We start from the raw sequence: 23,339 nt of genomic DNA, 5'->3' as shown, positions 1-23,339 counted from the left end.
CGCAAATGTGCGAAAGATTGTAACAAACGTCTTCCGAAAGCTTCTATCGACCCTCATACTGTTTGTGCTAATTGCCGGGGTAAATCCTGCCAATTAAGAGATCGGTGTGAGGAGTGTGTGGTTTTATCGGAATTCGAGTGGTTAGAGTATGAAAAGTATACTCGTAAACTCGAAAGAGATAGGGTGAGGAGAAGCTCATCTAGATCTTTAGAATTTTCCTCCTCCCATGCCCCTGAACCTAATCCTTCCCCTGTAGTGGTAGTTTCTGAACCCCCTATTAGCACTCATGAACCTTCAATGCGCGATATGTTTTTAGCTATTCAAGCATTAGGTGAGAAGGTTGAAACCTTAGCCTCGGACAGGAACCAGCTTATGTCCGATGTTAAGCTGTTAAAGAGTCAAAGTGGTAAAGTGGAAAGTGCGCAAAATGTGTTTAATGTTGCGACCGAGGGTTCGTCTGTTCGTGCTTGTCGCTCCCCTAGTCCGAGACCTCTTTCAGGCTCCCCTGCACCAGGGAGAAGGAATGTCGTAGGACTTAAGGGAGCGAGAGGTGTAAAACGACGTACAGACGTTCCCTCTAAGGTATCAGACGTTTCTCATCAAGAACGTCCTTACCATAAGACGGGGGAGACTAAGTTCTCCTCGTCTTCCGACGATTTGCCGCATAAGAAACCTTGGCATAAGGTTTCTAGACCCTTAAAGCGCAAGTCAGTCCCTTCAGGACAGGTCCAGCTGTAGCCATTGGGGCAGCTCTGACCACTTTCAGTCATCGGATGGCTGTTCGCCTGTTAAGCAAAAGCGTGACACGGAGTCCGAGGGTCTCGTTAGGTGCGATGATTTGCATGCACAGACGTTGCCGACGTCACGGCCCGTTCCGACTCCTGTTGACCCGAAGTGGATTGTCCTGCAGGACATGCAGTTTAAACTTTCATCTTTAATGGAGATTTACGAGCAGGAGCAGGTTCGTAAAGATCCTTTGCTTGCGGTTCGCTAGTCCGACAAGCGTGACTCTGGCCTTCAGCCGCCTAAACGAGTGTTTTCTCGTCCTTATGATGTTAGCGCTAACGTTTTCAGTGCTGTTAAACGCGATTCTGATCGTGTTCCTCGTCATTCACGTCAGTCACGTGACGTGGAACCCCTTTTGCCGTAGACTCAAGGTGACGTTCAGCAACTGTCGCCGCAGTCTCGAAGTGACGTTCGTCGGCCGACTCCGTTGCCTCGACGTGACGTTGAACGTCAGTCACCGCAGTCGGGTGTTGTTTTTCCTGCTCAGACCCTGCAGTCAATGCAGTCCCGACGTGATGTCGAACGGCAGTCGACTCAGGCTGTTGTTGTTTGTCAGTCACAAGACTTTCAGTCTTTGCAGCCTCGGCGTGACGTCGTTACCTCAGCTGTTGCTGCGGCTCCGTCGCATGTTGACATAGCCTGTCAAGCGTTGCCTCCTCGGCATGTCTCTCCGTATCGCGAGACTCGGCCGTTGTCGGATGAAGTTCCGTCGGATGAGGAAGTCGTTGATCCCCTTCCAACTGATGTTCCTTTGGGGACTCGTTCGGATGGAGAGGAGCCTAGGGTTGCTCAGCCCTCTCTTGATTTTAAGAAGATCATGCTAATTTTTAAGGACCTTTTTCCTGATCATTTTGTGTCGGCTGCTCCTCGTTTGCCCCCATCGGAGTTCACGCTGGGCCTAGCTTCTTCGACTCCGTCGTTCACGAAGTTAGTGCTCTCTCGCTCTTCTAAGAGAGCTTTGCGTTTATTGGGCGACTGGTTAATGACCAGGAGGAATTTGGGGAAGTCAGCTTTTGCTTTTCCTCCTTTCAAACTGGCTTCTCGTGCGAGCGTCTGGTATGACACGGGAGAAGTTCTCGGCTTGGGAGTGCCTGCCTCTGCCCAGGGAGACTTTTCAAGCCTCGTAGACTCTCCTCGTCGTCTGGCCATGAGACGCTCGAAGGTTTGCTGGTCCTCTTCAGACCTAGATCATCTCCTCAAAGGAATTTATCGGGCCTTTGAGGTTTTCAACTTTTTGGATTGGTCTCTGGGAGCCTTGAGTAGGAAGATCTCGTCAGCAGACCGTGATGTCTCTGTTCAAATTATGTCCTGCATGGACAAGGCTATTAGAGATGGCTCTAATGAACTTGCTGCTACTTTCACAGCAGGGGTTCTTAAGAAGAGAGAGACTCTTTGTTCTTTCCTGTCTGCAGGTGTCACTCCTTGTCAAAGGTCAGAACTGCTCTTTGCGCCATTGTCTTCTGCCCTGTTCCCGCAGCAGCTTATTAGAGATATCGCAGCGTCTCTTGTACAGAAGGACACTCATGATTTGATGGCCACGTCTGCTCGTAAGGCTGTACCTATGTCCTCTTATGTCAACAGACCTAAATTTGAAACTCCAGCGACAAGGTTTATCCCGCCTTTTCGTGGCAGAGCTCCCAGTAAGGGAGGCTCTCGTGCCGATAGTAAGCGGGGTAAGAAGAGAGGATCTAAATCCTCCCGTGGCAGAGTCTGACTGCCCACGTCCTCAGACAGCAGTAGGGGCCAGATTGACCAACTTCTGGGAGAAGACGGGTGCAGACCGGGAGTCTGTTTTGTTGGTAAAGGAGGGTTACAAAATCCCTTTTGTACGGAGACCTCCTCTAGTAAACGATCCGATAGACCTCTCTCCCAGGTATCGAGAGGAGTCAAAGAGACAGGCATTACATCTGCAAGTGTCTCAGTTGTTAGAGAAGGGGGCGGTGGTGAAAGTCTCGGACCTTCAATCCCCAGGTTTTTACAACCGTCTCTTCCTGGTTCCAAAGAACACAGGAGGTTGGAGGCCAGTGCTGGATGTCAGTGCTCTCAACGTTTTTGTTGTCAAAACAAAGTTTACGATGGAGACCACCAAATCCGTTCTAGCAGCAGTCAGAGAGGGGGACTGGATGGTCTCTCTCGACTTGCAGGATGCGTACTTCCACATTCCGATACATCCAGACTCTCAACCTTATCTGAGGTTTGTATACAGGAATGTGGTGTACCAATTCCGAGCACTGTGCTTCGGCCTCAGCCCTGCTCCTCTTGTTTTTACGAGGCTCATGAGAAATGTAGCAAAGTTCCTACATTTGTCGGGGATCAGAGCCTCCCTGTACCTGGACGACTGGTTACTCAGAGCGTCGTCCCGTCATTGCTGTCTGCAGGACCTACAGTGGACTTTGGATCTTGCGAAGGAGTTGGGCCTCTTGGTGAACATGGAGAAGTCACAGCTGACTCCCTCCCAAACGATTCTCTATTTGGGGATGGAGATACGGAGTCTAGCTTTTCGGGCTTTTCCGTCGTCCAACAGGATCGAGCAGGCTTTGCTGAAAGTCCGTCTCGTGCTAGAGAAAAACCGTTGCTCTGTGAGAAGCTGGATGAGCCTCCTAGGGACGCTTTCATCCCTGGAACAGTTTATCTCTCTAGGGAGACTTCACCTGCGCCCTCTCCAGTTCCACCTAGACTCCCATTGGAATAAGGAGAAAACTTTGGAGGCGGTCTCGATTCCAATCTCCGAACCAGTCAAGACTTGCCTGGCCTGGTGGGACAGCAATATAAGACTTCGAGAAGGTCTGTCTCTGGCAGTCAAGAACCCAAACCATGTGTTATTTTCAGACGCGTCGGATTTGGGTTGGGGGGCGACTCTGGACAGTCTGGAATGCTCGGGTCTTTGGGCGGCAGATCAGAGGAGCCTTCACATCAACTGCAAGGAGCTGTTGGCAGTCCATTTAGCACTGAGGAGTTTCGAGAGTCTGCTTCGAAACAAGGTGGTAGAAGTGAATGCAGACAATACCACGGCCTTGGCTTACATCTCGAAGCAAGGAGGCAATCACTCCCACGCTCTTTTCGTCATCGCAAGGGACCTCCTCATTTGGTCAAAAGATCGAAACATCTCACTTTTGACGAGGTTCGTCCAAGGGAAGTTGAACGTCTTGGCGGACTGTCTCAGTCGAAGAGGTCAGGTGATCCCTACAGAGTGGACGCTCCACAAGGATGTGTGCAAGAGTCTTTGGATGACTTGGGGTCGACCCACCATCGATCTCATTGCGACCTCGTTGACCAAAAGGGTCCCGACTTATTGCTCTCCAGTCCCAGATCCAGAGGCGGCCCACATAGATGCCTTTCTTTTGGACTGGTCTCACCTGGACGCTTACGCCTTTCCACCGTTCAAGATCCTCAACAAGGTGTTGCAGAAGTTTGCCTCTCACGAAGGGACCAGGTTGACGTTGGTTGCTCCCCTCTGGCCCGCGAGAGAGTGCTTCACAGAGGTACTTCTATGGCTGGTAGACATTCCAAGGAGTCTGCCTTTGCGGATGGATCTCTTACGGCAGCCTCACGTAAAGAGACTTCATCAAAGCCTCCCCGCACTTCGTCTGACTGCCTTCAGACTATCGAAAGACTCTCAAGAGCTCGAGGATTTTCGAAGGAGGCAGCTAGAGCGATCGCGAGGGTTAGAAGATCCTCTACCATCAAGATCTACCAGTTGAAGTGGGAGGTATTTAGAGATTGGTGCAAGTCCTCCTCTGTTTCCTCCTCCAGTACCTCTGTAGCGCAGATTGCGGATTTTCTCCTATATCTGAGAAACGGTCGCTCCCTCTCTGCATCCACCATTAAAGGCTACAGAAGCATGCTAGGTTCTGTGTTCAGGCATAGAGGCTTGGATCTTTCGAATAACAGAGATCTCCAAGACCTCCTTAAGTCTTTCGAGACCTCTAAGGAGCGTCATATTTCAACTCCTGCTTGGAACTTGGACGTAGTCCTACAGCTCCTAATGTCAGACAGGTTTGAGCCTTTAAATTCAGCCTCCCTGAAGGATCTGACCCTCAAGACACTTTTTTTGGTTAGCTTGGCTTCGGCTAAAAGGGTCAGTGAGATCCATGCTTTTAGTAAGAACATCGGCTTCTCGACGAATAAAGCAATATGTTCTCTTCAACTTGGTTTTTTGGCCAAGAATGAACTTCCGTCTCGTCCTTGGCCTAAATCTTTTGAAATACCTAGTCTTTCGGAGATCGTAGGTAATGAAGTTGAAAGAGTGCTGTGCCCCGTTAGAGCTCTTAAGTTTTACTTATCTAGGACTAAACCAATACGAGGTTGTTCTGAGGCTTTATGGTGCTCCGTTAAGAAGCCCTCGTTGCCCATGTCTAAGAATGCGTTATCTTACTTTGTTAGACTTTTAATCCGGGAGGCACATTCTCATCTAAGTGAGAAGTATCGTAGTTTGCTTAAGGTCAAGGCTCACGAAGTTAGAGCGATAGCGACTTCGGTGGCATTTAAGCAAAATAGATCCCTTCGAAGTATTATGGACGCGACCTTTTGGAGGAGCAAGTCAGTGTTCGCTTCATTTTACTTGAAATACGTCCAGACTCTTTATGAGGACTGCTACACACTTGGTCCATTCGTTGCAGCGAGTGCAGTAGTGGGTGAGGGTTCTACCACTACATTCCCTTAATCCCAATATCCTTTTAATCTACTCTTGAAATTTTTAATCTTGTCTTGGGTTGTACGGAAGACTAAGAAGTTTTTCGCAATCTTTTTGATTTGGCGGGTGGTCAAAATGTTGTTTCTTGAGAGCGCCCAGATTAAGGGTATTGATGAGGTCCTGTTATAGGGGTGTTCGCCCTGGATATAACAGTTCCTGGGAGTCTTTCAGCATCCTAAGAGGATGGCTGGGCTTCGTGAGGAAAGCGGACTAATGAGGCAGAGTAATCATCAGAGTCAGCTTCCTTACCAGGTACCTATACTTAAGTTTGTTTTTATGAAATATTTGTCAAAACCTCTTGAGCATATACGCCTTTATTGTTATAATACTGGTCTCTACCCACCACCATGGGTGTGAATCAGCTATTTATATATTCACCGGCTAAGTTTAATATTTAAAAATGATATTTTCATTATAAAATAAATTTTTGAATATACTTACCCGGTGAATATATAATATTAAAGGCCCTCCCTTCCTCCCCGATAGAGACCCTGCGGACTGAGAAGAACTGGAGTGGTTGAGAAGTATATGCGGTATCTGGTCGATAGTCGGCGCTGGTGGGCACACCCTCAACCTTCATGGCGATCGCTCGCGAGTTTTATGGAATCTGTCGGGCTGTCGGAGACGTCAGCTATTTATATATTCACCGGGTAAGTATAATCAAAAATTTATTTTATAATGAAAATATCATGTTTGTGACCTGGGTAAGGAGATGCCGGCTAGGTCTGTGACATGGGAAAGGGGATCCGGGCGTGTTGCCACCGGCTAGGTTTGTGACCTGGGAAAGGTCGTCTGGGGTCTTGCCCCCCTCCCCCCCATCTAGGTTTGTGACCTGGGAAGGGGGATCCAGGAGCTTGCGCCCTTTTTCCTGGGAACTACTAGGTTAGGTTAGGTGGGTTTGTTAGGTTCTTTGTCCTTTTGCAAATCTCGAAAGTGTCGAATAATCACACTTTTTCCTGTTTTCTCCCACCCAAGGTCCCAGGTTCCCATCTGTGTCCGTCTGGATGGGGCGGGGTGGATATAACAGGAGAACAGGTTATTTGCAGTGGAAATAAGGGTCAAATTTTTTTAAAGCACAATATTTACATTAGGAATTTTTTGTTTTTTCATTGGAAATGTGGTTCAGTGTTGTTCTATAATTTTACCAAACAAATTTGGTTAACTGTCTAGTACTAAAGGTTTTATTAAGCCAAAATCATGTAAATTCTTCCAGGAAAATGTTAGAAAGTAAATACCCCATGTGTATGTTTAATGTATTCAAGACTAAGCATTTGAAGTCTTTCCTTTACACGTGTGTAACTACTATTGAATTAAAGTTCTGTAATACTTGTACTTTACATCGTTCTCATTTTTACAAAATCATGTCTTTTCTTTACGCTGCTATCCCAGTTTAAGTTACGGTACGGTCTAGGTATATTTAGACCTTGGGTTGGGTGTATTGTATAGACCTGGTAACTATGAGGTGTAAACATTACCAAATAGGCTATAAATGCACAAGAGATCACCATATAAATTTCTTTCCTCAGATGGGTAAAATTACAATTTCAACCAACACCGGATTTCGGTTACATGTATTTTTCCCATCTCGTATAGTGCATTATTTTAAATGAATTTAGGCTTTATGTCATAAATATACAAGACCCCACCAAAGAACAACAATAATGGGATTCTTTAGTGGAAAGTCTTGGGTTTTGGCTGGGAGAATATGCAAAACTAGTAAAATAAGGAAAGCTGCCAAACATAACTATATCCACCTAACCTAACCTAAGGGTCTGGTGCTCCTTACATAGCAATCCCCACTCCCTCCATTAACTTCACTTTTTTAGCAATACCTTCACTTAGCGATCCTCATCCCTCTCCAAATCTTGCTTAGTTAGTGATGCACACCCTCCCCTAACCTTACTTAATGATCCTCCTCTCTCCCTTAACCTTACTTACTTAGCAATCCCCCTCCCTCTCCTAACCACACTTTCTGACCAAACCCATTCCCCCTCTAACCTCATTTGGTTAATGATTCCCCCTATCTCCCTTAACCTCACTTACTTAGCAGTAAGGTTAGATTATGATGCTCCATACTGGATGTGGGACTTATGCCGGCATCATGTTCATTCATGCATGCAAATTACATCAGTGATGGTAGCATAGCCTGTTGTAGGTGTGTGTTGTGAAAGGTGCTACTGAAATTTGACTTCTTATGGAGCATGTCTCATTATGTCAGTAGCTATCACTAGATGGATCATTTCACTGTACTTGGATGTTTGGGAAATGGTGGAGCCTACATCATTTTCAAAGGTCAGCAGAACATTTTGTTCTTTGTGATGAGTGTGCAGTTTGAGAATTTGAAAAAGCAACTGGTCCTTGAGCCAAGTAGAATGAACATCTACTGGATTCAACACCAAATTGTTTTACCCTTAATGCATGGTCAAGTCAACAGACTTGAAAATGAGTGGATCTCTACTGTCACTGGATTTTTTCTCATCTTACTAATGTAGGTGACTAGTTTATAAAGAGCAATTGGATATGCTTCCTTGCAGTTCTCTTGTTTTCAAAGGTCAGCAGAACATTTTGTTCTTTGTGATGAGTGTGCAGTTTGAGAATTTGAAAAAGCAACTGGTCCTTGAGCCAAGTAGAATGAACATCTACTGGATTCAACACCAAATTGTTCTACCCTTAATGCATGGTCAAGTCAACAGGCTTGAAAATGAGTGGATCTCTACTGTCACTGGATTTTTTCTCATCTTACTAATGTAGGTGACTAGTTTATAAAGAGCCATTGGATATGCTTCCTTGCAGTTCTCTTGTTCTTGGTTCTGCACCTCGGTTATACAATGCCACCAAGCAGGCAGGGTTACATTTCAGTTCTTGTACTATGAAATCTTCACATTGTTTGGCAAGGATTTTTTATTACTAAGTGTTTCTGAAGATTCGTTTACTCTTATTCACCTGCATTATCATTGTTTCGCTAAGCTCCTACCCCCTTTGGTCTTGTAAAAGAAACATTTTTGTGTTTTAGCTTTTTTAAACTTTAGTGTGCTTTTACTTCTATCACCCTTGTCACTGTTATCTGCAGAGGTTAACTTTTTTCAGTTCTATTTAACTTTGTGTTGCTTTATAGTAGTCAACATCTCACATAAAATAGTGGCTTCTTTTGTTTGAAGGTTTCTTCTTCTATTGTACCATCTTCGTCAAGTCCCACAGGGTCTAACTTGATTGGCATTGCATTGAGCGAGTGAAACAGAGGATTATTCTTTGCTAAGTTCATACATCCATTATTACCTTTTTTGGAATGATTGTCCGGTTGGGACTCGAGATATTCTTTCTTAACCTCCTGACGCAGAAAACACTTGGTCCAATCAGTGTTCCACGATTTTCCAGTTAAACTAGCGTCCATAGTCAGTTTGACAGTCAGGGTCGAGGGCTTATCTTTTCACCACCTTGTACATATATAATAGACGCTTTCCTGTATGGGATACAAATAGGTTCTTCCACTGTACACGACACCTAGTCTGATTGTTCATCCAGACATTCCAGTGTCATAAATCTCATACAATCAATAAACTACACCATCCATATAACTAAAGCACTTGGCTCGGCTCTCCTGTACTGACACGCCCTGTCCATTCAGGTGCAGCTGTTCAACTTAATTTGGGTTAGTTGGCCAGCATTTTGGATACTAGTAGATTGTTGAACCCGATGCTGAGTTTCATGGCAGCGATGTCACTAATGTACCTTGGTAGTACCCGACAATCACTCCTTCAAGAACTTCATCAACTTCATTCACCTAAAATTTGGAGCTAGACGCAACCGGTTTACTTTACAAATTGTAAATTCCCCGCAAATATTTCAAGTGTGCTTTATGAACATTAAAATCTACTTCAGTAGCCTTAAAAACTTTGGACTCCTTATCTAGATCACGCAACTCGGCCAATTACAAATACTTCTAAGTAAAACGCCAACCCAGGCCGGCGAATTTGGTTACCATCTTGGATTGAAAGGGATTTTCAATCGGCTAATCTGACAGATTTGATTGGTATGAGAAAAAGTGTGCTAAATTTGATGCTTATGAAATAATTTGCATGTGTACGCCATCCAGTTAACTAAAGCCCTGTTATCCATGGCTCGGCTCTCATGTGCTGGCACGTCCTGTCCATTCAGGCTCAGCTGCCTAACTGATTTAGGGTTGGTTAGGCAGTATTTGGGATGGTAGTAGGTTGTTGTAGTATGATATCGACATACATTTCTTACTTAGCTGACACTGAACCCCCATACTGAGTTTCACAGCAGTGATCATACCAATGTGCCTTGGCAGTACCTGACAATCACTTTCAAGAACTTCAACAACTTCATTCACATAAAAGTTGAGTTAGACGTACGACGTCACACGCAGACCCGTGTGCTATCCTCGTCCAGTTTAGCCTGTGACCTAATGCAGTTTACACGGATCCGCAATGAGAACATTAGTGAAAAAATATAACGGTGTGCTTTACAAGCAGTAAAATGTAGGTATTAGTTTACTTTATAAACAGTAAATTCTTGGGAGAAATGGGTCACTGTACTATATAAACCCTAAAATCTGCTTTAGTAAGAGCCCCTGTCTTGCTATAGGCAAGGTAATCTTAAACGAACGAACGAACTTCAGTAAGCTTAAAATCTCACGAATCATATTTAGATCATGCAATTCTGGAACTGCATATCTAGATCATGCAACTCGGCCAGCTTTGATCAGTATATGCTTTTAATCTTATGCGTTCCTAAGTTCAATTCTTTTGAAAGTTTCGTTAGCGATTAAAAATTATAACAGTTCTCTACTTCAGTTTGTAATTTTTTATTCTGTGAGTTTTTAAGATCGCTATTGAACTTTACTAAACATTGCCAATATCGAATAATCCAGCAAGAGTAGTGGGAAAAATGTAAAGTTTGTTTCTGAGATCAATAGATTTTCATCCTTCCTTTGCAACTGGAATGGTTTTGTCAATCAGGAACCTATACGTTTTGTACATACATTTTTATTAGATCCTAATATTATCAGTTTTACTTTTTGAAACATCGTTTGTGGGAAAGTTTACCGTTAATATCAATTTGTTCCGTAACTGAAATACAAACCACGCTTTTTAATATTGGTAATTACTTTCGGTGTAGTTGAAATGACGAGCCATTAGATTTTTAACGAGGGTTTACTACCCCATCGCTAGTTAGCGGGGGTTAGGGAGGGGTAGCTTGCTATTACCCCCCCCCCCCCTCACACACACCTGTGATTTAGCTCACTTTGCTATCGGCTGGGTTGGCGGTCGGACATGTCCGCTTTCACCCTCGCTTATGTTGATCAGCCATTATTAATCTTTCTTTGCTTTTTCTTTTTCCAGAGTGTTTGTGAAGTTGGCCTCTGCCATCATGCGTAATTGTCCTGGTTTACCTGACCGCCCTTGTGGCACATTTATGTCGGCGGTCGACACGGATCCCCACACCTTGTGTCCTCATTGTAGGGGCCAACGGTGTGATAGTGTTAACGTATGTGGTGATTGTAGGGAGTGGTCTACCTGCCAGTGGGAGAGGTTTTCTTGGCGCCGGAAGAAGTCCAAACAGGATATTTCTCCTTCAAAGGTTTCTTTGAAAAGAGAAATTCCCAAGGACTCTTCCTCTGTTGCCCAAACCTCCTCCGAAGCTCCCACTCGATCGGTTTCTCCCGAGAAGCTAGCGAGTGGTAGCGTAGACCGTAGTTCTGTTGACCGATCCCGGGGTGTGGGAGAGGGCGTTGCCTCCCTTAGCGAGGCAGCTCTTCCTCTTCCCCCGGAGGAGAATATTTCTTTGACTGTTAATAATAATGATTTATTACAGCTTTGGGCTTCCTTGGGGCTACAGGGTTTTCCCTCCAAGGAAGCTCTGTTTGACATGATCAAGTTAGGAGCAGCTGTCAAACAATCGCCGACGGTAGCAGAGATTGATCCTCTGTCTATCGTCGACGTTGTTGTGACAGAGGCTTCTGATGTATTTTCTGAAACCTCTGCTCCTGATGTTGCTGTGGTAGCTGAAGGCTTAGTTTCCCCCTCCAAACATCCTTCGAGGGAAGAACTAAGTCCTACGGTCTCACCTGCCGGTGATTCTCCCCCTCGGGGGAGTTCACTCATAGAGACTCCTCTTCGGAGGACTGCTGACGGTCAGCTTGCTGACCCTACGGCCCCCAGAGGGCGTATAAGGCAGAAAGCTCGCCTTCCCCTTCACCGTAGAGGTCTTCCTTCACCTCACAAGGGTGTTAGGAGGCCCCTCTTCAGCTCGTCATCTTCGCAGTCCTCCGCAGAAGAACCTCATCGTCGTTCACCGATCCTGCCAGCTACCTCCTTGGACCTCTCCGGAGATCGTTCGCGATCTCCTTCGGTGGAAGGTCGTCCTTACACAGGACACGACGACCTTCCACCTTCCAGACCTGCTGACCTGCCGTCGCCGTTCCTGGCTGCCGATGCGCTGTGGGCGCCATCACACCCTGTTATTAAACAGGCAACGGTCCCTTCGGGACATAAGGGACTTGAGCACAAGATTGAGTCTCAGTCCCTTAAGCGCCAGGTACTCCCTGCACACCAACGACCTGCAGCATATGATCCTGTCTTAGCGCGCCAGCGCTCACCTGCGTGCGTGCGCGCACTTACTGTTGATCCTGCTATTACGCATCAGGGTTCCCCTGCGCGCCAGCGCGCCCCTGCAATAGTTCTTGTAATAGCGTGCAAGCGCGCTCTGCTGCTTCCTGTTTTAGGGCAACAGCGCTCTCCTACGCGTCAGCGCTCTCCTACGCGTCAGTGCTCTCCTGCGCGTCGGCGCACAAAGGAAGTTCCAGAGATACCGCACAGGCGCTCACCGGACCTCCAGCGCTGTCCAATGCCTCAACGCGCAACTGCGCACATGCGCACAACTGCTGTCATAGCGCGCCAGCGCTCACCTGCGCGCCAGCGCTCACCTGCACGCCAGCGCACTACTGCGCGCCAGCGCACAGCCCTGGAGTCTCCTGAGTTAGCACGCAGGCGCTCACCAAGACTTCCGCGCTCTTCAAACCGACAGCGCACTTCTGTGCACCCGCATCCTGATGCGCGCCCACGATCTCCTGTGCGCCAGGCACGCCTACGATCTCCGGATCTGGGCGTAGTTCCAGTTGCTCCTGCTCGCCAGCGCTCACCTGTGCGCCATCGCGCATAGTCTCCATCGCACACCCACAAGGTTGCGCAAGCGCGCCCTCGCCCACTGCCTCAGCCAGATACACGCGCTGCGCGCCCGCGCGCTACAGATATTTCTCCTGCGCGCGCGCACCCAACGTTTTCGCCCTCACGGGCTCTTCGACAAGATCCTGCGCGCCAATTGTCATCGCCTGTTCAGGCCGCCACGCACCATCGCTCGCCCACGCACCATCGCTCGCCCCCGCGCCATCGCTCGTCCCCATCGCTCGCCATCGCGAACATTCTCCCGCGCGCGACCATTGGTAGGGCCCATCGCGCGATTTGCATCGCGATCGCCAGCGTGATCCCCAGAGTGATCATAGGCGCGATCCCACACGTGAGGCCGCAGGACATCGCGCGGCCAGGTCATCATCAACTCAATCCTCACCCCGCAAGCACAGAACAGCGCGCTCGTCGGAGGAGGGGAGGTTTCTGGATAGGTCCAAGGACTCCTCTTCTTCTGTTTCAGCATCTTTGCAGGCGAACTCTCGTTTGGTCACTCCTCCTAGGGATCGAACGATCCCCTTCCCTCCAGAGGGAGTGACTGACAGCGTGACTGTCAGTCAGCAGCCCTGGTTTGGTACCATTGTCAGAGCTTTCGTGCAGGCTTTTAAGCCTTTATTCTCTGAACTTGGTCACAAAACAGTGGCGGCTTCATCTCCCCTGAAGAGGAAGAGAGGAGTTCCTTCCGTGGTAACTTCTCCAAGGGCGAAGCTGTCTCCTCAGAAGTCCTTAAGGAAGGCTCCCTCTCCCCCCAGACCTCTCCCTCCTCTGTGGACGAGGATTTCCCGTCCTCTGGGGAGTCAGGTGAGGCGGGTCATTCCCCCATCGCACCAATGGGGGAAACCCCACCTCTCCCCAAGAAGTCTTCTCAGGTAGGGGTTGAGAAGAGTCTTCCACCATCACTGCTGGAGTCCTGTATTCCTCCTAGGAGGGAGCCGAAGGATTCGAAGACTTTGCCTAAGTCTTCATCAAGGATTAGACAGGAACCAGCCAAGCCCTCAGAGAATGTCCACGAGTCCCCCCAGGAAGAGCCTCTGGGGACTGGAGATTTTGCTGCCAGCCCTTCAGGAGGAGAGCTACAGAACATGCGTTCTGGCAAGTTCTGACCCTCTTTAAGAGTCTCAATGGGTTTCCGGATCCAGAGATTCCTCCTCGTGAGGGCAAGGACACGGTCTTGGACCGAGTCTATGGTACTCAGAAACCCTACAGGGCCAGTGCGGCTTTGCCCTGGTCACAGGTTGTTAAGAGTGCCAGAGACAAGGTCGAAGGCCAGCTCTCTGAACTAGCTTCCTCCAGCCGATCCAGCACCGGTAACAAGCTCCTCCCGCCTCCTCACGTCCATCAGAGGAGGTACTTTGAGATCTTGGAGGAGACTTGCTTAGCTCGTCCTTTGCACCATTCTCTGGAAGAGCTTACCGGTGGAGTCCCTCTAGAGAGAGACTCCAACCGGCAGGTCTCGTATTCGGCAACGGAGATCCTGAGCCAGGAGAAGGTAGCGAAGTGTGCCATGCAGGCTACTTGTGGCTGGACATCTGGCTAGGGTCTCTGGGCATCCTGGTGCGGTCGGAGGACCTGTCCAAGGAAAGCACCAGGAAGACCTTGGAGACCTTTTTGCTCTCAGGCACGCGTACCATCGAGTTTCTAGCCCACCAAGTCTCGAACTTGTGGGCTAACACTATCTTGAAACGACGGGACGTAGTGGCTGAGAGATTCCATCAAAAGGTCCCCAGTACTGACGTTTGCAGGCTCAGACATTCTTCCGTCCTCGGTAAGAATTTGTTTGAGCCTAAGGACGTGGAGCAGGCTGCTGAGAGGTGGAGGAAGTCCAACCAGGATTCTCTTCTCCATAGGGGCCTAACATCGAGGCCCTACAAACCTCCAGCTACCCAGCAACCACGTCCTGTCAAGAGTACGAAGAAGGCAGCTGCAGCGAAGACAAAAGTGTCGAAGCCCTTTCCTAGAGGGAGCGGCCGTGGCCGCAAACGCTAGGATTGGCAGTCCCCCTGCATGTCCACCAGTAGGGGGATGCCTACAAAGTTGCGCGACAAGGTGGCATCAACTCGGGGCCGATCCCTGGACGATTTCAGTAATCAGTCAGGGATATCGCGTCCCATTCACGACATCTCTACCTCCCCTGACAGAGGATCCAGTGTCGCTGAGCTCCTTTGCCATGGGATCGGCAAGGGGGCAAGCCCTTCAGGCAGAAGTCGAGACCATGTTGAAGAAGGACGCTCTCCAAGAGGTTGTCGACGGGTCCCCAGGCTTCTTCAGTCGACTCTTTCTTGTAAAGAAGGCGTCTGGAGGCTGGAGACCAGTCATCGACCTCTCAGCCCTGAACAGGTTTGTCAAGCAGACCCCGTTTAGCATGATAACGGCAGACACGGTCAGACTTGCAGTGAGACCGCAAGACTTCATGTGCACACTGGACCTGAAGGACGCATACTTCCAGATCCCAGTCCATCCGTCTTTAAGGAAGTACTTAAGATTTCACCCTAATATCTTCATGGGCTCACAGGATCGGTATCCGTCTCCTCCGTTACCTGGACGACTGGCTGATCCTAGCAGACTCGGCGGCAGCCCTTCTCCGTCACCGAGACAAACTTCTGGGACTTTGCCAAGATCTAGGGATCATGGTAAATCTCGAGAAGTCCCTCTGCTGCCCACTCAGAAACTGGTATACCTAGGCATGATCATAGACACCAATCTCCACAAAGCCTTCCCATCAGACGACAGGATAGCAAGGCTGAGGAATGTCGCAAGGCCTTTCCTCAGACGAGAAGAACTTCCAGCCCAATCGTGGTTACGTCTCCTCGGTCACCTCTCATCTCTGGCCCGTCTAGTTCCCAATGGTTGCCTCAGAATTAGATCTCTCCAGTGGCGACTCAAGTACCGGTGGAATCAAGGTCACGATTCCCCGGACACTATGATCCCCATGGGTTCTGCGGAACAGACGGACCTTCAGTGGTGGGTGGCAGACGAGAGCCTACGAAAGGGAGTGGATCTTCTCGTCCTCCCCCGGATTTGATGTTTTCGGACGCCTCAAAGAAAGGGTGGGGTGCTCACGTTCTGAAACACAGGACCTCAGGCCTGTGGTCAGAATCAGAAAAGTACATCCACATAAACCTGCTAGAGATGAAGGCCGTATTCCTGGCTCTTCAACAGTTCCACCAATACCTGGTGGCTCACTCTGTGGTGGTGATGAGCGTCAACACCACAGTAGTGGCTTATATCAACAAGCAGGGAGGTACCTTTTCAGAGCAGCTATCCCATCTCGCAGTAGAGATACTGAGATGGACCGAAGTCCACTCGATCACACTTTCGGCTCGCTTCATTCCAGGCAAGAGGAATGTGCTCGCCGACAGTCTGAGCAGAGCGACGCAGATTGTGAGTACCGAGTGGTCTTTGGATCGTCAAGTAGCCAACAAAGTCCTGACTTTTTGGGGTTCCCCGACTGTGGATCTGTTCGCTACAGCGCTGAACTTCAAACTTCCGCTGTACTGCTCCCCAGTTCCGGATCCCAAGGCGCTCTGGCAAGATGCCTTCCAACAACGGTGGGACAACATCGATGTCTACGCCTTTTCCCCGTTCTGTCTGATGAGGAGGGTGCTCAACAAGACCAGAATATCGGTCAATCTCTCGATGACCCTAATAGCTCCGCTATGGCATCACGCAGAATGGTTTCCGGACCTTCTGCAACTCCTAACGGAGCTCCCGAGGGAACTCCCTCCGCGACACGAGCTACTCAAACAACCACACGCCAACATCTTTCATAAAGCCGTAGCTTCGCTTCGACTTCACGCCTGGAGACTATCCAGCATCTCCTCACTGAGAGAGGATTTTCGCAGCAAGTTGCGAACAGGATGTCTGGACACCTGCGTAGGTTATCCGCAGGGGTCTACCAGGCGAAGTGGCGAGTCTAATGTGGTTGGTGTCGTGGAAGGGGTATCTCTCCACTCGATGCCACTATTCCAGCAATAGTGGAGTTCTTCGTGTATTTGCGGAAGGAAATGCGCCTTTCAGTCTCGGCAGTGAAAGGCTATCGCTCAGCCTTAAGTCTAGCCTTCAGGCTCAAAGGAGTGGACATTTCTTCCTCGCTGGAACTTTCCCTACTCATACGGAGTTATTAACTTACCTGCCCTCAGTCGGAAGTGAGACCTCCTCCATGGAACGTGGTTCGAGTTCTCAGGTCTCTTAAGAGACCTCCCTTCGAACCATTACGCCAGTCTTCAGATCGCCACCTTACTTGGAAGACGGTGTTCCTGCTAGCTTTGGCCTCGGCCAAGCGAGTCAGCGAACTTCATGGTCTCTCATACGACGTCGCCCATTCAAGGGAATGGGGGGAGGTAACGTTCAGGTTCGTCCCCGAGTTTGTTGCCAAGACTCAGAATCCGGGAGTGCCAGACCCTCGGTTCGACTCTTTCCAGGTTTCGAATCTTTTTTCTGTAACAGATGACCCAGACCATCTCCTACTGTGCCCAGTATGGAGTCTGAGGCTTTATCTTAAGAGAACGGCTGCAGTTCGTCCCCAGGTGCAAGCTTTGTTTGTGAGCACTGGGAAGACGAAGATGAGGGTCACTAAGAATACCATCTCGGCCTGGATTCGCAAGGTAATACATCTGGCCTTGAATCCTGACCCTCCTCCGTCACGTCGCCCTAGAGCACATGATGTCAGGGGCGTAGCTACGTCCCTGGCCTTCAAGAAGAACTATTCAGTGACGCAGGTCCTGCAAGCTGGGGTGCGGAAACGTCAGACGACCTTCACAGCCCACTACCTGCAAGACGTGACACACAGGAGACTCAATATGTTTTCTATTGGCCCTGTGGTGGCTGCACAACAGCTGGTCTAAACCTCAGGCTCCTTAATGGACAAGTAGCAGAAGGTTGAGGGCATTGTTACCTTGTTTTAGTCTGCATGAATGAAAAGGTTTGTCTGGCCCTTATTCTTTTCTTCATCCTCCCCTCTCTTGGGGAAAGCAGCATCCTGGGTTCTCTGCATAGCTGACCTCAAACCACTGCAGGTAAACCATGCTTCCTTGTGTTCCTAGTATTAAGTTAATACTGTCACGTCCCCATACCCTGACGAGGTGGTATAGGGAGAGTCCTATCCTTGAGTTCCATCTAAAGAACTCCAGGTCAACTTCCTAGGACGTGTCACACTGCATACCTTCACACACAGCTTATGTAGGCCGCAGCACTTGCACAGCAAGACGTTAGTGAGGTGCAGGGACTCCTTATTACTGAGTACTTACACACTCAAATATTGAGTCCCCGGGCAAAAGCCAAAGCCAGTAATGGCTGGGACTTACCACCCTTCCTAAGGGGTGAGTCACCCATATTAAATAGCGTGGTTTGTATTTCAGTTACGGAACAAATGACAAATTTGTAGATAATTTGTATTTTTCCTAACTATACAAACCTTAGTTATTTAATCAAACTTGGCCGCCAGTCCTGTCCCCCGTGAAAGTCCTACCTCTAAGCAAAGTGAGCAAAATCACAGGTGTGGGGGGAGGTGTTTAGCAAGCTAACCCCCCCCCCCCCCCCGCTAACTAGCGATGGGGTAGTAAACCCTCGTTAAAAATCTAATTGCTCGTCATTTCAGCTACGCCGAAAGTAATTACCCATATTAAATAGCTAACGCTTGTATAGTTAGGAAAAATACAAATTATCTACGAATTTGTCATATTAGAAGAATTCGAGGGAAATTATACTTTTTTTCAAACTAGTAGAAATTGTCTGTCTGTCTTGCAGTTTCAATGTATTTCTATTTATTTATTTTATTTATTGTAATTTTTGAAATACTTTAAATAGATTATTGACGTTTTTTTTTTACTTCTTAGAACCAGTACTACTAAATGATGACGTTTTCTTAACTATTTCTCTTGTCTTGTATATTGGGAAAATTTCATCCTAGATATTTTCCTTGTTAACGGTCTAGTTGTTCAAGAAAAGAATTGAACCGTAAAAGACGCAGCAAAAATAAAAGCCGACTAGAAAACGTACCCAACTAACAACTCTTATAATACATGAGTTGCTTTCAACAGACTAGTCGTGACCCAAAGAAAGCTCAAATCGTCGATATTTCTTAAGCAACTCTCTGCAATTGCTACTGTTGGACCGACCCTTAGCGCACGAATTTTTATTCTTATATTATCACAGGGTTTTCCATCTCTCCCCCCTCCCCCCTTTTAACCTCTCATCTCGTTCCCTTCCTCCCTTCCCCCCCTTCCCCCTTCCCTTCCCTTCCCCCTTCCCCTCCCTGTATGCTCGTGAAAGCAGACGTGCTCTGCTTAAGATAATGGCTGGCTTCTCGGCTTAATAAAATCTCGCTCCGAATGTCAAACGCAATACTGCAGTCTTTGATGAGATCCTCTTTTATCTATGGCTTTCATGTTTTTCCTCTCTCAGCCCTTCTCATCCCTACCCCCCCCCCTCTCTCTCTCTCTCTCTCTCTCTCTCTCTCTCTCTCTCTCTCTCTCTCTCTCTCTCTCTCTCTCTCTCTCCACCTTGATGATGACCCCACCCCCACATTCTCTTGCTGGTATTTTTATTTTGTTGTTATTATTTTTGATGGCTGATTTGGTCTTATATATGATTACGAAACATCATCTGTTACTATTTGCCAAATAGTACAGCATTACTATTAGTCTTCTTTCTTTCTATTTGGTTGAAAATCTTGTAATTCTCTCTTTAATCTATTTTTGTTTGAACGAAAGCTCTCGTATTAGGTAGTGCGAAGTTTGGTAGGTAAGATTAGTTTGCTAGTTTTTTTTATTATTATTTGACGAAGAAATTTGTATGTAGGGAAATTCTAGCTCATTTTTAGCGGCTGAAACATCGAACTTGAGCACATATCTAGTTACTGTTTTGTCAATGTGTTATTTTAAATCGTTAAATCAATTACTCTGGCTGCTTTGATGAAAAAGTTGCGACCCACGTTCAAATTATTTTTTTTTATTTGGCTTACCTTTATTTATTATGTATTAGTTACTTTTAAATTTGTAACTAGGTTGTGGAAAACACTTTTATTTTCACCTACTACTTTTAAACTGAATCTATAGTATGGATGATACGTTTACGGTACCATACTGCGTTTAATTTTAAACCTAGCAACTCGGATATTTAATAAATACTTATTTACAACACTAGCTTTTAAACATGGTAATTTAGGTGTGGAGAATATTTTACCTGCTATACAGCTTTTTTTTTTATTAACAAAGTTATTTGTCTATGAATGCCATGTTCATCTACCTACAGCTGTTACTGATAAATTCGGTAATTTGTTATAGACATGTTTAGCTGCCATACAACTGTTGTTTTTAAATAAGGTGACTTTGTGACGGACATTATTACCTACCAAACACCTATTACTTTTAAATCTGATGGGTATGAATGACACGTTTACTACCAAATAATTTTTACTTTTAAAAATTAGGTAACTGGGTATGGTGGACATGTTTACCACTCGGTTAATACTTTTAAACTATACTCATTTTTGTTAAATGGGGGCACATTTGCACTGACTCGCAGGGGTGCATATTCAGCTCGGAAAACTTTCTAATTGCTGATTGGTTGGACAAAATAATTCTAACCAATCACATACTGTAGCAGGAAACTTTTCCGAGTTAAAAGGGCACCCCTGTGAGTCAGTGGAAATCCGTCAGTGGAGTTTATTTAACATTGGTATAGATAGAAAAAAAAAAAATTTACTGACTGTACAACTTTGTTTCAAACCTAAATCTCGGATATGGGAGATTTTTTTTACTATGCAGATCCTAGTCGTAAACTCAAAACTTTTTATGTGGAAAATATATTTATATAACATTCCGGTAATACTTAACGCAGGTATGGAGGATATATTTACTTACTAGACAGCCATTATTAAACCTAATAACTCTGTTATAGATTTATTTACTTAACTTACGTTACTTTTACGATTTAGTAACTTTGGTAGAGAGAATATGTTTACTTACCTTACAAATTTTAAGAATAGTAACAGGTTTTCGGAGGAGGTATGCTTAATCATTATAGTTTAATGACCAGTCGCAAAAATTAGTAGGCGGTGGTTTTAATGGGGAAATAACTATCCGAATCAGTGTTTCACAAGTAGTACATGAGGATTTCAATGTTGTATGATCTATCTGTGATATGGTGTTTGGTATTGATAATGAAATGGTATAGAGAGAAGACATAAGACTTTTACCCCTTTCCTGATTTTTTTTTTGTGGGGGGGGGGGTGTACAACCACGGAGTTTCCTTCAGTTGAACTTGTGCGCTGAATGGGCTTCCAGACCACAGCTCCGGCATTTATGGCCTAAATTCGATCCACCATTTGGTTTCCCGTAATACTATGTATGAAGCGTGTTTATGCTTTTGACCCTTCCTATTCATCTTTGACTTGAAATGCAGGAATAATTCATATGTATTCTAATATTAATTTGGCTTGCGTTACACCCTGAGACTTTTTATTTACCTTAAATGGTATTATTTATATTATAGTTGAAATATTTATTCAATAACAGTCGTCCATAAATTATTTCAAGATAGCTTCACTATTCACCTTATTTTGCTAAGATGTGACACTTTCAAATCCAAAGACCTAAGGATTTTGGAGCAATTCCCTTAAAAACATTATGGAAATCAATGCTTTAAGTTTGACCGGTAATCATACCCGGAAGCTGCTTTTTTGTTGTTCTGTAAACATATTTCATATATATTAATTGTTTGTTTGTATAAATTGTTAGTTTTTTTTTAATTACGGTGTTATATGTTGGTTTCTATAATTTTTTATATATATAAATTATTTTATTTTCTATTTTTTACAATTTATGTAGGCTTATATGCTTATCCTCTTACTTCTGTCATCTGACTAATACCCCGAAAAAAAAAGATCATGTAGAAATTATTTTGAAATGAAACGACTTCACCTACAGCATTAATGATGACTGAGGTTTACTACTCCTGTAGTTGTTAACTAAGACCTTCACTTGATATGTCTCCAGTGAAGTATAAATTGCGGATACAAACCTCCTTATACAAACATAAATGAGTTTTTCAGTTTCCATTCTGCTCTCGGAAATAAGAGAAACTCGGATATGACCAGGATCTTTTGATTGGCTACGCCCTGTTATTCTGCATATCATTTCCATCAGGATTTTTATAAGGAAGAAAGCTCGTGTGTGTGATAGTCATAGTTGCCATTTTAGGGTTTTTCGCGCTAGATCTGGCGCGTTTCTCGTAAGTTTAGCGCGTTTTTTCTTAGCGCGGCTGCGCTATTTGATTCTTTTTAGACTAATCTAGCGCGAAATAGCGCTTTTCCATCTGATGTATATGATAAACGGACTGCATTTTTCTATCTTTTTGACATACTGTATTATATCAATTTTCCTCTTTATCAGATATATTACAAGAGACTGCTATCTCTCTCTCTCTCTCTCTCTCTCTCTCTCTCTCTCTCTCTCTCTCTCTCTCTCTCTCTCTCTCTCTGTTCCCAAACTATGTTGTAGTCCTTCAGTTAAGTCAAAATATTGGTTCTGTTAATGAGATTACTAATCCTATACAGCTCTTTTACGGAAGGATTTAGCGCGTTTTGGAAACTCCTGCAGCGCATTCTGACGCGTTTTGGAAGCTCCTGTAGCGCGTTTTCAAAATCAGAAATGGCAATCCTGGTTGATCGTAGTCTTCGTCAGAAAATCACATGGTTGTCGGGGTGACAGTCCTTTCCAGGTGGAGTATCACAGGGCATGGAACAGGGGTCAGGAGGAGACCTGGCTCCCCAAAAAAAGAGGAGTGACCGCGGGGTCTAGCGAGCACCACACGGTAGTCGGGTCGTGACGTACCCCAGCCGCCTAGCACACGCCCGCATCGTCGCCAACAAAACCAGGCAGCAGGCTTTCGACGTCCCACGATCCTTAAACTGTCAGTCATTCTGTATTAATTTCATCAGAATTATTTTGAAATAGGGTATATACAGTAGAGTAAGTCAAAATTTTCTTCATAGAGGAGATACGTCAGTATTTAGGAACCATTTTAATCCGTATTCGAACGCGCACTTTATTCGCCAGGATTTTGCAAGGAGGCATTCGAGTATTAGCACCACTGCTCTTCCCACCTCGACAGACTGGGTGTGCAGAAGTGGTTATTGTTTTTGTCTCAAGTTATTATGGTGGCATATAATTACCTTTTTATTCCCGTGTTCTTCAATTCGCTCAGTCGAGACCCTTTTCCCATGGTCCCTTTTTGCAACGGCGCCCTTATTTCCACCGCTGTTCTTCCACGGCCAGGCTGTGTTTTCCATCAGTTACAGAACTTACAGGTGAAATGCAAGGTCAGGCAACTTGAAAAAAAAAAAAAAAAAAAAAACAGTAATACATGGCATGTCATGCTCATCTTGGATGGGTTGTGATCTTTTGAGTTCTGAGTTTGAGAATTATCTCGGAATTGAGTCAATGGCATGTTATGCCTAAAGCCTTAAGCTATATGAACAATATTCCAAAATTTGGCATAACATGTACTTGTTTATCTTTAGACTTTATTTCTCAAGAGGGGGGACAGCTCCAGCGTTTATATCCTTCCGGCTTTTTACAATTATTTGTGGGATGAGGCTGCTACTCTCACGCCCTGTCCCATATTATTATTATTATTATTATTATTATTATTAT

At 46.0% G+C, this 23,339-nt stretch overlaps 1 protein-coding gene across 1 annotated transcript in view; it reads left to right on the top strand.

Annotated features, from left to right (window-relative positions):
• LOC137658957 (neurofilament heavy polypeptide-like) overlaps window positions 1-23,339 on the top strand; it is a 59,722-nt gene that overhangs the window by 12,011 nt on the left and 24,372 nt on the right. The window contains exons 2-4 of the mRNA XM_068394067.1: window positions 10,843-10,971; window positions 11,704-12,660; window positions 13,325-13,485. Coding sequence (XP_068250168.1) covers window positions 10,843-10,971; window positions 11,704-12,660; window positions 13,325-13,485 — 1,247 coding nt within the window. The remainder of the gene's footprint in view (window positions 1-10,842; window positions 10,972-11,703; window positions 12,661-13,324; window positions 13,486-23,339) is intronic.

Source organism: Palaemon carinicauda, chromosome 19 (genome assembly GCF_036898095.1).
Source record: "Palaemon carinicauda isolate YSFRI2023 chromosome 19, ASM3689809v2, whole genome shotgun sequence".
NCBI classification, from domain to species: domain Eukaryota; kingdom Metazoa; phylum Arthropoda; class Malacostraca; order Decapoda; family Palaemonidae; genus Palaemon; species Palaemon carinicauda.
The sequence above is the reverse complement of the archived record's forward strand: the minus strand, read 5'-3'. Positions and strand labels throughout refer to the sequence as shown.